This window comes from Hibiscus syriacus, unplaced genomic scaffold (genome assembly GCF_006381635.1).
Source record: "Hibiscus syriacus cultivar Baekdansim isolate YM2019G1 unplaced genomic scaffold, ASM638163v2 tig00110402_pilon, whole genome shotgun sequence".
Taxonomy (NCBI): domain Eukaryota; kingdom Viridiplantae; phylum Streptophyta; class Magnoliopsida; order Malvales; family Malvaceae; genus Hibiscus; species Hibiscus syriacus.
The window spans coordinates 2,091,612-2,109,344 of record NW_024062722.1 but is presented as its reverse complement, the minus strand read 5'-3'; the positions used below and the strand labels follow the sequence as shown (position 1 = coordinate 2,109,344).

The following is a 17,733-nucleotide window of genomic DNA, read 5'->3' as shown; positions in this document are numbered from 1 at the left end:
ATTTTTTGAAAAACTTTAAAAAACCTCGAAACTTTAAAAACTCCAACTTCAATCTATAAACCACTAAATTAGCAACACCTAAACGATCGAACGACACACACGACGATAGAGATGGCAATCAACAAGAGAGATGACAAAGAAATCATCAGCTACAGTGGATGTGGCTAGTAAGGGAAATTACGGTTGGGTTAGAGATATGGGATTTTTAGGGATTTGTATTTTTTTTTGTAATTTTAGAAAATTATGGTTATAATATTTTTTTAAAAATAATTTAAAAAAAAATTTAAAATTATCAGAACGTGACACATGTTACTTAACGATTTTCTTAAAAGTCGTTAGCGTCCGGACATCTAAAATTATAATGTTAGGCATCTAAATAAATTAAAAAAAATAGATACCTATTTCGGAAAAACATCGTAGTTAGGACACTTCTTTTCTAATTAAGTCAAAGAAACAACTCATGATTAGACTTTCATGTTGGGTTCGGACAAAGAAACAAACAAAAAGTCGCTCCTCTTTGATCGGTAATCGTTAACTCTACCAACTCCCTTGACTAACATTTGACCTAGAAAACGGAACCAGGCTTTTGGTTATTCCTTTTTCTAAATTATGGGTAACTGCAACGGTCTTCCATCCACCGGTAACCACGTCCGACCACTCTACGACTCCGGCGGTGGTCCCTTTGGTGGCTCCATCAACGTCCAACCTGACCCATCACCCCAACAATTTTCTGCGAACCACGCTTCGTCCGCCGCTTCCACCACTCCACCGGTCGGACGTGTACTTGGCCGTCCCATGGAGGACGTCCGGTCGACTTACATCTTCGGCGATGAGCTCGGCCGTGGGCAGTTCGGTATTATCTACTTGGTGACTCACAAAGAAACCAAGCAGCAGTTCGCTTGTAAAACTATCGCTAAGCGTAAACTTATCAACCATGAAGATATCGAAGACGTCCGCCGTGAAGTCCAAATCATGTACCACCTCACCGGCCACAGGTTTCTCCTCAAAACGAAATTACTTTTCATAATTGTATGTTTGTAGCCTTTTATGTTGCAACTTTAAAAAGAGTTAGTAAAATGGGTTTGAAAGGAATGTTGTGGAGCTGAAGGGGGCTTATGAGGATCAGAACTCAGTGAATTTGATTATGGAACTGTGTGGGGGAGGAGAGCTATTTGATCGGATTATAGCAAAGGGTCATTTTTCAGAGAGGAAGGCGGCTAACTTGTGCAGGCAGATAGTGATGATGGTCCATTACTGTCATTCAATGGGGTTAATGCATAGGGACTTGAAGCCTGAGAACTTCTTGTTCTTGAACAAGGATGATGATTCTCCATTGAAGGCTACTGATTTCGGGCTCTCTGTATTTTTTAAGCCAGGTGAGCTTTTATGGTTTCTCTGATTGGAATTGGTTTGTCTTTTTGGAGGGATAATGAGTTTTCATCCTAGTACTTTTGACTTAGTGAAGCTACAGTGATGTTGGAATGAAACTGTCATCTTTGTTTGTGATTACATTAATATTTTGGTCATGGAACAATAGGCCGTAGGCCATCACCATAACTCTGAAGGATTTTTGATGATAGGTGTCAACTAGAATGTTTCTCAACTGATGCAGGGGATGTTTTTAAGGATCTTGTTGGAAGTGCTTATTATGTAGCTCCAGAAGTACTGCGCCGGCATTATGGACCTGAAGCTGATATTTGGAGTGCTGGGGTGATTCTTTACGTTCTCCTTAGTGGGGTGCCACCATTTCATGGAGGTACTGGTATTGCTACTTGTAAAGATTAGCTGATGGTTGTAATAATTTTCGATGGCCATATCTTCCATAGAAATTGGAAACTTTTGAAGTTTTAAAGCTCCAACGATTTCTGGTGGAGCATATCTATAGATTAAGAGCTTAGTTGTAATGAACGCTACTCAGTTGTGGATGAGTGGGAGGTCTGGCAACTCAGAATTTAGTTTTTGTATGCAGAAACTGAGCAGAGCATATTTGATTCTATTCTTCGGGGAAATATCGATTTCTCATCCGATCCATGGCCCTCTATTGCCAGTAGTGCCAAAGATCTTGTGAGGAAGATGCTACGAGATGATCCCAAAGCCCGGCTTTCGGCATTTGAGGTCTTAAGTAAGCTTTTCCTTTCCTATCTTCTTCATCTACCTTTTGTAATTTCAAAGGACCTATGAACTTATTAGGGTTTATCCGAAGTTGGCAGCGGTTGTTTGTGTTCTGTTGTGAAGGATAAGAAGTTAAAAAAGGCCTTGGACTTGAAAACTATCAAGTTGCTTGCCAAATTCATATTTCGAGTCTTAGTTTGCCTCACTTCAAAGATTTTTCAAGTTTCTGGCCAATTCTTAAAGTAGAGAATAAAGCTTCACTTACAAATTGCACCACAGATCATCCATGGATGCGTGAAGATGGTGATGCATCTGATAAGCCTCTCGATATTGCCGTTTTAACTAGAATGAAACAATTCAGTGCAATGAACAAACTCAAAAAAGTTGCTCTAAAGGTGAATTGCTTTTTCTGTTACCAGTATGAAAAATCAGTATTCAAGCTTAAAATATTCATGAATATGAAAATAAGGTGATATCAGTTTTCTATTGAAGTATATGTAGGATCACTTTAAATCTATTTCTGGCCATCAGTTGATGGAAGCAATCTGCCTCTATAACCATCATCATTTTCCATTATTACTGTTATTCTTTCTTCCTCTCCTTTCAGGTAATTGCAGAAAATCTATCTGAAGAAGAAATTATCGGTTTGAAGGAGATGTTCAAATCCATGGACACTGACAACAGTGGAACCATCACGTTCGAGGAGTTAAAAGCTGGCCTTCCTAAACTTGGTACTAAGCTTTCCGAGTCCGAAGTGAGGCAGTTAATGGAAGCAGTATGTCTTGGTCCTTTCATAAATATCCTAATCGATAATTAGTTAATAACTGTGCTTTTAAGTAATTCACTTAAAACTCCAATCTTACCATGCACAATCATTCACTAGATGGGACAACACCTTGTATAACATTCGTCATTACTGATTCGTATAAATACGATTAGCTTTGTGGAAATTTGAGTTCCATGCTACTGTTCTTGGTCGAAAGAAATTGGATCCTCAATAACTGAAGAAAAATGTAGAAACTGATAAGTTCTACAAGGTTAATAATACATACTGTAGGTAAGCTCGAAGTATGCCATTTTTTGTTTTGCAGCACACCGTTTTAGAATCCGACCATGGTATTGTTCTATAAATGTGCTATTACTTTGATTAACACACATTTTGCAGGCAATGACAGAAAAAAACATAGATGAATAATGTATTCTCATGTGCTACCTGAAATTTATGAAACATTCTTTAAAGCTATGCATTTAACCTGTTTGTTAATTCCTCAGGCCGATGTAGATGGAAATGGAACAATTGATTACATTGAGTTTATAACGGCTACCATGCACATGAATAAAATGGAAAGAGAAGAACACTTATACACTGCTTTTCAATACTTTGACGAGGACAATAGCGGGTAATATGACTTACGAGCACATATTATATGTCCATTTTCTTGTAATTTCAATCCCTTAATCATATCTTCCCGACATATTTATTTGTTACTTCAGGTTTATTACAATGGAAGAGCTAGAGCAGGCTCTCAGGAAGTATAATATGGGTGATGAGAAAACAATAAAAGATATCATTTTAGAAGTTGACACTGACAGGGTATGCTTCATTCTTTTTAAAGATGAATATCTATTGTCATATATTATAATTTGTCCATGATCTTCTCGCAGGATGGAAGAATTAACTACGATGAGTTCGTTGCTATGATGAGAAAAGGCAGCCCAGAGTTTGTTAGTATTCGACGACGCAAGTAAGCCGAATGCGTAGCTTGTGCATGTCTCTTGGCTCTAATTCATGTCTTGGACTGGTTTGTTAATATGTGCGGTTTTGTTATGACAACAACCATGTCTGATCTCGGTTCGAATGATAGGGATCATCAAAGTAGTCTTCAGGTTCTGAAATCATTGGTGGCTTGTGTATTCCCGCCTTTACAATAGAAATGGACTAGATTGCCATGAAAATAGTATGAATGTTTTACGGGAAACGAACAGACCGTTAATATGGATTCAAACTTTCCTCAGATCGCTGCAGTGCTGATTAACTGAGGGAGGAGCATGATTTACAGTTTTTTGCTTGCTTGTACATCACGTTATTGCTTGAACATGACAGATGCATTGTTTAAATGGATTCAGTTGATTGTTCAGCAAGTAGAGCAACATCTCTGGCCTGCACATTTTGCTACCGATGTTTGGCTACTCGATTCAACGCTCTCTGCAAATCCTCCTCATGTCGGGTGTAGCAGCTGGCAACAAACAACTGAATGAACCCCCATCAAATGCTAAACTTTCAACCAGTTAATTTAATGTTTTTCAGGGAATCCAGTGTCAACACCATCATAGATAGTTCTTATTTATGTACTTTTTAATACGTACATCAAAGAAATTACTCTTTTTCTTTCAAGAAGTACCAAACTATTCAATTTTAAAATTAACAGGGATTAAAGTATGTTTAAACTAAAATATTTACGTAAATTAGTTATAATTTAAAAAATTTAGACTAAAATATTCACTTTTCAAACATATAGGGACCAAAATAACTTTTAGGTATAATTAAAAGATTAAATATTTATCTTTATAGTAGAAGAGTTAAAATAAACTTTTAAATAAAATGCATTGAATATATTTTAACCATCTAGTAACTATAAATAAAATTATATTTAAATAAAAAATTCTATTATAAAAAAATTGTGACATTCTCCACAGTTAAATTTTGTAATTAATCTTCTATTTTTAGATTGTGAAATTTCAATTATCTAAATAGTATTGTGAAATTTACACTTTGTAAAAACTATAAAATTTATAACAAAACTTGACTCAACAAAATTAAATGATTTTTTTAGCTCAAAGTATAGGACTAAAAATAATTAAATTAGTTAATCTTCATACAACAGAGGGCCTAATTTTGACCTAAATAAATAATTATTTATTATTTATATTGGTCTTTTTCTGTGTGGTATTCCAGCTTAAGTGCTTATCTTGGTTGATGAAAATCTAAAGAAAAACGAGAAGGAAACATAGATTTTGATTAGCTAGAGAACTGACCCTTCCCTTTCCCACTCCACCTTCTTCTAGGGTTTTTAAACATTAGAGAAAGAAGACGAGAATCATTGGAAAAAGCTTGCAAATTATGGTAAGTGCTTGAAGTTATAAAGTCCCAATTTCTTTACTTTTCTCTGGAGTTACAGAAAACCCAATTTATGCTTTTTACGAAGGACCCATTTAAGATATTAGTTTTCACTTTATGTTTTTGGTTTCATTTTAAACAATGTGAAAGTTGTGGCCTTCCAATTAATAAATCAGCTGTGATCTACTGTAGGGATTTGAAAGCCTGTGGATTCAATGTGGGGTTTCATTTTTAAGGAATGTTTTTTGATTGAACATCTAATGGAAGCTGATCTTGTAACAGTAATTTACTAACCCTTTAAAATTCATGCAATCTTTTTGTGTTCAAAGCAGGTTGATAGAAGATATCAATGCAAAGACGTGCTCCTCTTAGCTTATCAGAGTTTTGGTGTACTCTTTGGTGACCTGACAATTTCGCCACTTTATGTGTTTAAAAGTACATTTTCTGGGAAGTTGATTAATTACCAATCTGAAGATGTCATCTTTGGGGCGTTATCCTTGATTTTTTGGACTTTGACATTTTTTTCCTTGTTCAAACATGTCGTTATTTTGTTAAATGCAGATGATAATGGTGAAGGTAAGGCTTGACTTTTTGACCATCTTTACAAGCTTTTTATATGTTTGACTGGTGATAAATCTTTTGGGGTCATTTTCAGGAGGAATTTTTGCTTTGTACTCGCTCCTTTGTAGGCACGCAAAGTTTTCTTTGCTTCCTAATCATCAAACATCAGATGAAGAGCTTTCTACATATCATGATCCTCGTTACTCATGCAGAAATCCGCAGTCATCGTCCCACAAAAAGTTTGCCGAGAGACATAAAAAGGCAAAAACTGCTTTGCTTCTTCTTGTTTTATTTGGTACTTGCCTGGTCATGTGTGTTGGCTTCCTCACACCAGCAATGTCCAGTATGTGCCTTTGTTTTCCTATTCAATTTTATGTTGTTGATTTCATTAATTTCTTAACATTTACTTGTGCTGGTCATTAATGCTCAATTTATGTTAATCATTATTATTTGCAATTTCAGTTCGTTCATCCATCGAAGGGCTCAAAGATCGATCAAACAATCTGCATTATGGTTAGTACATCTCTCTGGAAAACAATATTGATCTTTTAACCTGTTTGTACTCTTTTAATGTCTTTTATGGAATTAGTGAGTACCATGCATATGAAGCTTTGGGCAAATGGTGTCTTGTTAGATGTTACACTGATTTCTTATACCAAATACAATGTTGTAAAGTTATAACAGATAAACAGGACTGGATCTTGTCTTAGTTCCTGATGTTGTCATCAATGAAAAATATGTTGCTGTAGACAGATTGTGATGGGGTTATGCCTTTTTTCCTTCCATATTCAAAAAATTTTGATCATAGCTTCATATATTGCCATCTGAGCTGCTAACAATTTTTTCTACACAGGTGTGGTGCTTGTCATATCCTGTCTTTTGTTGGTTGGCCTCTTTGTTTTACAGCACCGTGGCACCTATAGCATGGCCTTCCTGTTTGCCCCTATAGTGATTTTATGGTCATTGTCCATTGCGGCTATTGGTCTTTACAATATCCTTAAGTGGAATCCGAGAGTTTACAAGGCCCTTTCTCCCTTTTATATCTACACATTCTTTAGAGACACTGGATATGATGGTTGGATTTCTCTTGGAGGAGTTCTTTTGTGTATCACTGGTAAACTCGAGATTTGGTATTCAATAGAATTTCAGTTTACCAGTATCCATTTTTTCTAGATTCATTCCTGCTTTTCTTGTCAACTACAGGAACTGAAGCTATGTTTGCAGACCTTGGCCAATACACAGCTGCATCAATAAGAGTATGCAAACCAACTGTTAAAGAGAATTTAATGCATTTAGTGATTCATCCTGGCATAGTTAAGAAATAATAGCACTTGAAGCCAAAGTTTTATTCTGGCTTTGGCTCATTGTGGGAAGAAGGGAAATATTTTTCATAAATGCATAACCAGGATACTGTTCAACTGTTCAGTTTTGAACCAACTGATCGGATTGATGAGCATTATGTTGAAAATTTTCCTTTCAAGCATGAAGAAAGAAGGTTTAGCCGGGGGAATTCAAGCCTGATGGTCATTTTTCCTGAGAAATTTTGTTGTCCCTCTATCATATAACCACATTATACTTTTCATATTCACTTTCAACGAGGCCTTTTTTTTTTGAGGAAGTGGGTTAACTTGCAAGAGTTCCATGTGCACAGTTAGAGTTGTTTTTGGAAATTGTTGGCATCCTGCAAAGTAGAGTTATGGTTGTCACTCAAGAAACTTGGCTGATCGAAGTTGTGGCTGTGTAAACCATGTCATGCATTTGAATAAAAATGGAGGCTAGAAGGAATGTTTGGTGTTAATTCCATAGTTGTTTTATGTGTTTGTCCAACCGGAAACATTGACTTTTTTCCATGATCTGTATTGCAGCTATTCTTAATTTGTGTCGAATATTGAAATTCATGCCTCAATCGTACAGTTCTTGCATCTAACTTAGTCTTTTGAGTTGGTTAATTCTATTGTTGATGCAAGATTAAGAGTTCTGATCAGAAGCTTTCATTAAGTAGCTCATTAGTTGGGTTGCAGCGTTTTTCATATAATTTGTTTCTTTTTCTAATAGTCTGGAGTGATTACAATGTAGTATATGTTCATAATTTTCTAAACCATTGACAGCGCACACACCTAGGGGTGCGCTCGATTGAGTCGAGTCAAAAAATTTCAAGTTATTCGGGTTGACGAGTCTTATTTTACAACTCGGACTTGATTTGAAATTTTGTCGAGTCGAGTCGATTTTTCGGGTTTCTTTTTAAATTTAATTGTAAATATTTATAATATTATTTTATTTCAATTTAAGTGACTTTCTATAACCATATATACAATACAAATATATTTCTTCATATTTGTTTTCATATGTGATATATATATATCATACAAAGTTCAAAGACTCAAGTCAACCTTGAAAATAATCCACTAATTTTTTCGAGTCCAGTCGAGTTTATAAAATTGCAATTCAAAATCAATTCGAGTCGAGTTTTGCTCACCCCTACACACACCCGCAAACGCAATTGCTCAAACCCAGACCTCAAGGGAGAACAACACTCCCTTTAACCACTGATGTCAGGCGATGGGTTCATATAATTTGTTGTGTTGTCCAAGAAAAACTCTGAAAGCTTGTTTTTATATGCAGTTATCCTTTGTTTGCATAATTTACCCATGTCTAGTGCTTCAATACATGGGGCAGGCTGCTTTTATCTCAAAGAATTTTGCTGCAGTATCAACGAGCTTCTATGCTTCCATTCCAGGTAAGCTTCTTATTTTGTGCTCTTCTAATTCAGGGTTATAAATATTCAATTTGCATCATGTCTAAAGTTTTTCATACCATTTGTACTTTAAGAAGTTATAAACACAATACAAAAACCCAAAACATTTCTTTGTCATATTATGCTTATACCATCTCATCAATATCCTTCCTTTAAGATATGTAATCATGCAGTTCTTCTAGAATTTCTGGACTGTGAGCCACAATAATTCTTGCGTCAGTTCATTGTCAAACAAGATAAATAGCCTTCGCCTATAGTCGCTTCAAATTTTATTTTGTTATTAATTTTTACAGAATATTCTTGCCATGTTTGTAGATGCCTTGTTTTGGCCGGTTCTTGTGATGGCAACTTTGGCTGCAATCGTCGCTAGCCAGTCTATAATCTCTGTCACATTCTCTATCGTGAAACAATGCTATGCCATAGGATGTTTCCCTCGTGTCAAAGTTGTACATAAATCGAAATGGATCCGTGGTCAGATATACATTCCGGAGATCAATTGGGTCCTTCTGATTCTCTGTCTGGCAATCACAGCTGGTTTTAAAGAAACAAATCATTTGGGAAATGCCTACGGTAAGTTGCATTCATTCACACTTAAACCGTAGTTTATGATAACTTTTTCTCTTTTGCTTTTTGATACATAATTTCTATGCCTTTGCATTGGTTAGATCTATCAAATATTGATTTAGAAAATTAAGATGAGAATTATTATTGTTTTGCATTAGTTAGATCTTCTTTACTGTTCTTATCTGAAAATATGATCGCACTCTTTATTGCAGGACTTGCCTGTATGTGCGTAACATTTGTGACGACATGGTTGACAGCATTGTTAATTAATTTTGTATGGTGTCAGAGTCTTGTGCTCGCTCTTCTATTTTTTCTCGTCTTCGGGTCAGTCGAGATCATCTTCCTAGCATCTTCGTTCGTAAAAATGCCTAAAGGCGGATGGATTCCTCTCGTTCTCTCTGGGATCTTCATGCTCATCATGTATGTCTGGCATTATGGTTCTAGGAAGAAGTATTTATATGATTTGCACAACAAAGTTTCCATGAAACAGATCCTCACACTGGGTCCTAGTCTCGGAATTGTCCGAGTCCCGGGGATAGGCCTTATTTTCACTGCATTGGTCAGCGGAGTTCCTGCCACATTTACCCGCTTTTTAACCAATCTGACAACGTTTTATCAAGTGGTTGTCTTTGTTTGTGAGAAGACTGTTCTTGTACCATATGTCCCTCAGAAAGAAAGGTATCTCATTGGCCGCATTGGTCCCAAATCTTTCCGGATGTACCGATGTATTGTTCGAAATGGTTACAAAGATGTGCAGAAGAATGAAGAGGATTTCGAGAACAACCTTGTTATGAGCGTAGCGGAATTTATCCAACTAGAAGCTGAAGGTTGCGGAACCCTAGAAGGATCTGTTGACGGGCGAATGGCGGTTGTACGGACATCTGAAAAGTTCGGCAAACGGTTAGAAATATCCGAACTCGAGCGAAATGGAGAAGCTAGCAGTTCAATGCTCCCTACCATCTTGAACAGAAGCAAGTCACTGGTATTGCAGTACCTGCAATCCACATACGAGCTGGAATCGCCGGGGTATACCCTAAGGCGGCGGGTACGGTTCAATCTGCAGCAAGATATGACATACAAGGATCTGAACGTGAAGGACGAGTTGTCGGAGCTAGTTGAAGCTAAGCAATCTGGGATAGCGTATGTGTTGGGGCACTCTCATATAAAAACGAAGCTGAATGCGCCATGGTTGAAGAGATTTTTCATCCACGTGGCCTACTCGTTCTTGCGTAAAAACTGCAGGGCTCCGGCTGTGGTTCTCAACATTCCTCAGACATGTTTGATTGAAGTTGGGATGAACTACTACCTGTAGGAACCACTTTCATTTTCCATAGCTTCTTTGAATAATTGGTTTTTTTTTTCTTCTAATAAGATATCCTAAGAAGGTTTTAATATAGAAATCACTTAGCAGCTTCTTATAACAATTTCCTTGACTATTTTTACCATAGTAAATCATAATTTGTATCTTCAACTTTATGCATGTTAAAAGACGTTTCTTCATTCCTTTTATACGAATTTCAGAAAGACTAGTCCAAGTTAATTATTACTCTTGTTAACCAACAACGAGTTGTTTTAGTGCGATGAGATATTAGATATGAAATAAAGTCACGGGTTTAAATTTAGGCGATTATGAATTGAGCAAATTGGATTGAGATGATCGTTCTTACCTCAACAATACCCGATTCAGATTTATATTTTTTGAGATTTTTAAAATATAAATCAAATTAAATATTATTTTGATTAAACGTGCTTCACTGAATTATAAATAAAACAAAAAAAAGGAAAATGACCGTAGAAATAATTTAATATTTTCGAGAAACAAAAAAAAAAATCTCATTTCCAGGAACTTAGCTAAGAGATTAGCCAAAAAAGAACATGAATTCCTCGTTTCTAAACACCCTCTGAAGTCTTCTTCGTGCAAAACCTATTTTTTTTTATTTACAAAACCTCAAGTAGTTGTGAAAATCATTCCTTTTTTTTAATGTAAGTTATCGTAGTTGTTGATATCAAGGCCTCATGTTAAGCTCCTATGCCTTTCAATGCTTTCATCCCCCACTTCTTCCACCTTCTCTGTCCAAAATTCGGGTTCAGACTTCACCCACTCACTTTTCTTTTAATGGGATCTTCCAATCTAATTTCAAGCTCACAAACAAGGTAAGTTTAAATCACAAGCTTTTATTTTCTTTCTTGTTTTCCCATTCTTTAAAAAAATCCACTTTTATGATAAATTTTGGTTTTTGAGAATCTGGAGTTTAGATTTTAAATGGTTTATGTTTGCTTTTGAGAAACTTGAGGAAAAAGTTGATTTGAAGTTATAAAGTAGACAAGTTATTCCATTTAAGCTGAACTATAGTTAGTTTCTCTACGCTTGGTTGCTGAGAAAATGGATAACAAAGAGAGAGTAAATTGTGTAGCAGGAAACTTGATATAACCTACTTATAAGCTGGGATTTAAATTACGGTTACGTTTTCGGTCTCTTTGCTTTTATAGCGCTTGTGGACATAAAGGATATTATTGCCAACATTGCGGGGTATCGCAGTGGTATAGTATTGGTTTCAGACAACACCAATTATTCCGGTAGCAGACTACTATTTAAATCCCTGCTTATTAGTCCACGATAAATGCTAGAACTTTGTAGCTTTACTCGGTTGAGTTCTAAGAGTTCAATTGAGTATCTCTTTAATTGTGGTCATGTTGATTATGCCGTCTATACCTTTGTTGCACAATCCATTCTGGCTTTTATTTTGTTTTTAATTTGCAGAAATGGAAATTTTCATGCTTTAGGCATGAAGGTTTCTCCCCAGAAACCCCAAAATCCGAATATATTGACCATTTCCTGCCTGAAGAAACAGAACAACCTGAGTTTGACAAGTCTAGTGCTCGAAAAAGAAACTGGAAATCATCTCTTCAGCAGGTAATGAATTATTTTAACTTGATTCAATGTAATGGACCTAGGAAGGATGTTTAATTGTCTGTGTGCGATATGTTGCTGCTATTAGCCATTGGTAGATCACTGAATCTATCAGCAACCGGTATCTTCCCGTATGCTGGACGGCAATTTTGTTGGCTAAAGTTTAGTCTGAGATGGTATTGATGGGAGAATTTAGTTATTTCCCGTGTGTCCTTGGTGAACTTACGCGCACATGACGAGAATAAGTTATATGGGTTGTTTTACTAAATCATCTGCTCTTTGGCATATGAAGTAGGCGGTTTTCGATCATGGAAAACAGTAGAGTTGGTTCATGTGGTATTCTGTGATTGAGTTAGCAAATCTGCCCATCCTGTTTAGTTTCGAAGCTCCTTACTGAAACTGAATCGATACGGAGCAATTGGTATTGAATGACTCGTTATCCTGATGTGATTGAGTGCACATTCAAGCTATGAAGGAACAATTGCCTGCATTCCTACTAGTTTACAAGCAACAACTTGCATAATTGTCAACATGTTCGCCGATCTTTTCACTTTTTCTTTTCTCCTTGGGTTTTATAGGGGAATGACGAAATCGATTGGTCGTAATGCAGGCTGCAGATGCAGTTTCAAGAGCAGTTGGCAAGAGGTGGAATGTACCATGGACTGTAGAGACCATTGTGCAGGTTAGTTTGCTTTACTTGACATTCTGTTGTAAACATATTTGCCATCCACAACTGTCGTCTTAGCTTTCTACAGATGCTAAGTTTGCTTTTCGATGGATTATACAGAAATAAGCACTGTAAGTCTTTGAACTCTAACCGTGAACATCGTATGTGACTCGGATGAACTGGAAACATGTCGAATGGTTGCATGATAACATTTTCTGTGCTCACACACAGGTTATGCTTCTCTGGGTAGCTGCATTCTGGTTCATTGGGTCTTGGATAATTCCTTTTGCTGCTCACATGGCTGGGTTGAGCAAGGAATCTCTAACATTCAGGGAACAGGCCTTGTTCAGCCTTGTGACGGACGTAAGTGAAGGCCTTTCTGGGATTGCAATACTCCACCGTTGTCTGTCTCGGTTCCATCCCCTTCCATCGGATTGGTTTAAATTTAGCTTGAGAGGAAAGTGGTTTATCGATGTTGTGATAGGGTGCCTCATGTTTCCTGTCATCAATCGATTATCACAATTTAACCTCAACTTGCTGCCTGTTATGCCTTCTACACCCGTAACCCTTTCAAGCGTCGAGCAGTCAATCTTAGCAAGGGATCCAACAGCCATGGCATTATATGCGATTGTAGTTTCGATATGCGCTCCGGTATGGGAGGAGGTCATCTTCCGGGGTTTCCTTCTTCCTTCATTGACCAAGTACATGCCTGTATGGTGCGCTATAGTGGTGAGTTCGGTCGTGTTTGCGCTGGCACATTTTAATGTACAGAGAATGGTACCACTTGTTTTCCTAGGAATGGTGATGGGTGTCGTTTTCGCACGAACGAGGAATCTGTTGCCATCTATGCTTCTCCACAGCCTTTGGAATGGCTTTGTATTCTTGGATTTAATGAGATGAGCTTGTTTATCATGCATGTGAAAGTGAAACATAAGTTTCAGGTCTGGGGGAATGCTTGTTTGCTAGGGTTTTAAGCATGTTATCGGCAACACAATCGAATTCGAATGGCTAGAAAATTTATACAGATACAGATCCAGCAACTGTTGGGGAACACAGCTCATATTTGTATAGAATAGCTTAAGAGAATCGATCCACCAGTTCTGTTTGTCTTTGATAATAGCATGTAAAGTAAAAGCAACAAAGACAATGCAAATATGCATGCATGTATGTATGTATGTGTGTAAGTAGAAAGAATGAAATAAATAGATTCATGTGCCTGCCTTCCGTTACATGACCATCTGCAATCTGCATTGAGATGCGATGCAATGGATCGACCAACCAAGTTATGTGACTAACAGAATAATTTTATTGATATGATATTCGGTATTTTAAAGTTGATGGGCTAATTTTAAATCTAAGTTATTGTTTAGGGATGTTTCTTACAGTTAATCCTATTTTTATAATCACGAGTGTTTTTTTTTTTTATTCATCTATTTTAAAGTCCACAGAAATTCATATGAAAGCTTGATTGGATATCCTAAGAGAACCAAGTTGAAAGCTTACACTCACATATTGTATGATATATGTCGAGACGTTTCTCTGCCCGGCGACAGAGAGTGCAAATGGTACACCTCAAAGAGTGTAACTAGTCTCGAAAAAGTAACTGTTTATCCTCCTTGAATCAGATGAAAGACCAAGTTGTAGAGTCGCCATCAATCTTTTAATTTGATGAGATTGGTCACCAAAATTTTATATTATTATAATAAAATTCCTAAGAATAATATTAAAATAATACAACTCGGGTCTGCTTACCAGAAAAATAAGTTCGGGAGTCGGTTACGTATGGAGAAGGATTAACACCCCCATAACGCCCAAAATTGATACCGGTATTTATTAATTAATGTCTTTGCAATAAATTATAAATTTGCTCTTTAAATTTAAATTTACTAATAACTTAATATAGATAAATACTAAATAATATTTACTAATCCTATAATATTATATTATAATCACATATTGTAAAATTATCTTAATATATTAATATTATAATTAATATAACAAATAGTGATTAAAATATATAATGGTAAAATTAATCAACCTAATTAGAAATAATATCAAAATTATGTACTAATTATATAATTTACCCTAAATCATAATTCAGGATTAAAATAGAATTTATTAATATTTAAGGGACTAAAATAGATATTTAACCTAAATATATATATATACAGTCAATGACTAAAATAAAATTAAAATGTATAAAACATACTTTTTTAATGACTAAATTGAATAGGCTACAAGGATCGCGGGTGTAATTTTCCCATACCTGGATTTACGCGCGGTCCCTCCCCAAAATAACGTCATTCTTGGAGGGATATATATAGGCCCCAATTAGGCCTAAAGAGGCCTTAAGCCTCATTTTCCTCTTCTCTCCCTAACCGAGAGAACTCTCTCGGTTCTCTCTAGTTTTCTCGCCTAAGGAAGATCGGCCATCGGTCGACACTTATACACCGCCAGCCACCACCCATATGGTCGGAAAACATAAAATACCCAGAAATATTCCTCTTCTCACCCTAAAGCCTAAACGAAGCTTTGTTTTCCCTAAATAACCCTCAATCAAAGCAGATCTAAGGTTTATACCTTCGGCGTTTCGTCTTCTCCAGTGGCGCGTAGAGGCTCGTAAGTGCTCCGTTGATGGTAAGGCTTCACTTCCTTCACTCTCTCTTTTTTATTTTCTGATATGATGTATTGGGTACTTGCTGTGTTTTCTTACTCGTTGTGTCCTTTGTTTGTTTGCAGGTTCACCCTATTTATAGGGATTTTCGAGGCTCCCTTTGGACTGATTAAAAGGTTGTACCATGGTGAGTCACCGGAGCTACGGTGGTGACTCACCCTAGGGGTGGTGAGTTGTGCGGTGGAGAGGCTAAGTGCATTTAATGCATTCAGATTGCTTCGATCTGGAGAGGATATGGCAGCATCGTGGCTTGCACTGGTTGGAGCGTTCGGCGGCGGAGGCATCATCACTTCTATGACGGCGCCAGAATAGCCCTAGGGTTGCAATAAGCACCCTAGGGTTTTGCTGGTTGTACTTGTGACCGTTGGATTTGCTTCTGGATCGGACGGCTGGGATCTGTGCGGTGCTGAAACCTGTGTGAAAACCCTAGCAGCATTTGGGTTTGCTCCTTGGGCATGTTAGGTTGTTCGGGTCAAGTCTGGGCTTGGACCGGGTCCTGGTCTGTTGAGATTTACTTGTAATATGGGCTTCGGGTTGTAATCGGGCCTTAGGTTAAATCCATTTTCCATTCGGGCCTGTAAAACTGTAACAATTAATTATAATAATATAATATAAAATAATGTAATTATAATATTATTATATTATTATATTTAAACCAAATTTGAACGAAAACGACTGTCGACAGCTGCCCCTCTGCTTATTTTTGTGTTAACAAGAATAAAGCAAAGATAAAAAGAAAAGAAGTTTTCGTCTAATTGACTTCATATTTTTAATAAAAATTCTTTCCACTACTCTTCCGTGGAGATCAAACTTTTGATCTAATCTTGCTCACTACTCTTTTTGTGAAGGCTGGATTGCATTGTTTCACTACTCTTTTGTGAAAGCTTGATTGCATTGCTTCACTACTCTTTTGTGAAGGCTAGATTGAATTGCTAGCTTCCCATACTCTTTTTTGGAGATTGGATTGATTTGGAAAGAATATGTTTCACTACTCTTGCGTGAAGATCAGATTCAAGGTTGATTTGCTTCCACTACTCTTCCGTGGAGATTGAATCTTGAGATTTGAACTTTCGGCTTTCTTTTTGAAAAATTCTGCAAATGTTACATTGTGTTTGCTATCATGCATTTTATGAATGTCATGATCCTATTTATGCCTAAAATGTGTCTAAAGACAAAATTTTGGGGTATTTTCTTTTTCTTCGAACAAGGACCCCTTTTAATTGTCAATTATTGGCTCAATCTTATCGTACGTGCAACAAACATAATCATTTTATCTCAACCGACCATTTTTCCAAACCTGATCCTGCTTTTTTCTTCTTGAATTTCACCAGTTTAAATGACAAACCCTTTAATTAATGACAAACTTTTCAGATCAAGTATCTGAAATTTCTTTATGCTTAAATGTTTTATATATCATATCATCGTATGTTAAAATCATTGCTAGCCTCAGAATATCAGTATTCTTCAAAGACTTTTTGTACAGTAATACACCATGATTTTATGTACTTCAAATTAAACTACATGTTTTAAATTTTCAAATCAAGATGTTTTGCAAAAAGAATTAACATGAAAATGTTTCCTTTTATTTATGCAAAGAATTTACATGGCAAACTTTTATTTGTAAAGACAAAATAGGCATCCTCAAACACCAATAGCACAAATGCTCTTGAATTGGCGCACCACAAAGTGATTTGAGTGTAGTTTCTGTCAAAAGGATCTCGAAATTATGATGAAGGTATATAGTTCATTTTTATACCACAAAACATCCAATACTGAAATTTATCCATGATTTTTTCATGCAAAATACCTTTTAACCGCATCAGAATTTACTGGGTAAGGTAATTCATGTCCGTCCATTTCAATAAGGACTAAAGCTCCTCCAGAAAAACCTTTTTTACAACATAAGGTCCTTCCCAATTTGACATCCATTTTCCCCGGAAATCCTTTTGAAAAGGTAAAATCCTTCTGAGTACAAGATCCCCTTCGTATAATTCTCGGAGGCGAACTTTCTTATCATGTGCTTGTATCATTCTTTTTCGGTACATCTGACCATGACAAATAGCTTTCATTCTCTTTTCTTCAATCAAATTCAATTGGTCAGATTTGGTTTGTACCCAGTCTACCTTATCTAGCTTTACTTCTGATAGAACCCGCAATGAAGGAATTTCTACCTCAATAGGTAAGACTGCTTCCATCCCATAGGTTAATGAAAATGGAGTTGCCCCAGTCAATGTTCGTACTGAAGTTCGATAGGCTAACAGAATAAATGGTAGTTTCTCATGCCAATCTTTGTAAGTTTCAGTCATCTTCTCTATAAGCCTCTTTATATTTTTATTAGCTGCCTTAACCACTCCATTCATCTTTGGGCGAT

General features: G+C 36.4%; 3 protein-coding genes across 6 annotated transcripts; all 3 read left to right on the top strand.

Moving 5' to 3' along the window:
- Window positions 1-507: 507 nt before the first annotated feature.
- On the top strand, window positions 508-4,387 carry LOC120123607 (calcium-dependent protein kinase 3-like). 2 transcript variants are annotated; one of them, XM_039142459.1, is made up of 10 exons: window positions 508-995; window positions 1,090-1,376; window positions 1,613-1,756; window positions 1,970-2,122; window positions 2,392-2,507; window positions 2,720-2,887; window positions 3,385-3,512; window positions 3,607-3,706; window positions 3,778-3,886; window positions 3,936-4,386. In XM_039142459.1, the coding sequence occupies exons 1-9, from the start codon at window positions 610-612 to the stop codon at window positions 3,859-3,861; spliced, it is 1,566 nt and encodes a 521-aa protein (XP_038998390.1). In that variant the 5' UTR covers window positions 508-609; the 3' UTR covers window positions 3,862-3,886; window positions 3,936-4,386. The 2 variants fall into 2 exon arrangements, with proteins under 2 accessions (XP_038998390.1, XP_038998391.1); XM_039142460.1 differs by having other exon boundaries at window positions 857-995; window positions 1,073-1,376; window positions 3,936-4,387.
- A 708-nt stretch (window positions 4,388-5,095) lies between these two features.
- Window positions 5,096-10,524, top strand: LOC120123605 (potassium transporter 3-like). 2 transcript variants are annotated; one of them, XM_039142455.1, is made up of 9 exons: window positions 5,096-5,236; window positions 5,560-5,806; window positions 5,886-6,134; window positions 6,254-6,304; window positions 6,645-6,905; window positions 6,995-7,047; window positions 8,414-8,528; window positions 8,862-9,116; window positions 9,323-10,524. In XM_039142455.1, the coding sequence occupies exons 1-9, from the start codon at window positions 5,234-5,236 to the stop codon at window positions 10,420-10,422; spliced, it is 2,334 nt and encodes a 777-aa protein (XP_038998386.1). In that variant the 5' UTR covers window positions 5,096-5,233; the 3' UTR covers window positions 10,423-10,524. The 2 variants fall into 2 exon arrangements, with proteins under 2 accessions (XP_038998386.1, XP_038998387.1); XM_039142456.1 differs by having other exon boundaries at window positions 5,105-5,236; window positions 5,563-5,806.
- Window positions 10,525-10,962: 438 nt separating this feature from the next.
- Window positions 10,963-13,900, top strand: LOC120123651. 2 transcript variants are annotated; one of them, XM_039142494.1, is made up of 5 exons: window positions 10,963-11,264; window positions 11,872-12,024; window positions 12,632-12,703; window positions 12,777-12,819; window positions 12,920-13,143. In XM_039142494.1, exons 1-5 carry the CDS (start codon window positions 11,127-11,129, stop codon window positions 13,057-13,059), a joined length of 546 nt encoding a protein of 181 aa, XP_038998425.1. In that variant the 5' UTR covers window positions 10,963-11,126; the 3' UTR covers window positions 13,060-13,143. The 2 variants fall into 2 exon arrangements, with proteins under 2 accessions (XP_038998425.1, XP_038998424.1); XM_039142493.1 differs by lacking the exon at window positions 12,777-12,819 and having other exon boundaries at window positions 12,920-13,900.
- Window positions 13,901-17,733: the final 3,833 nt, after the last annotated feature.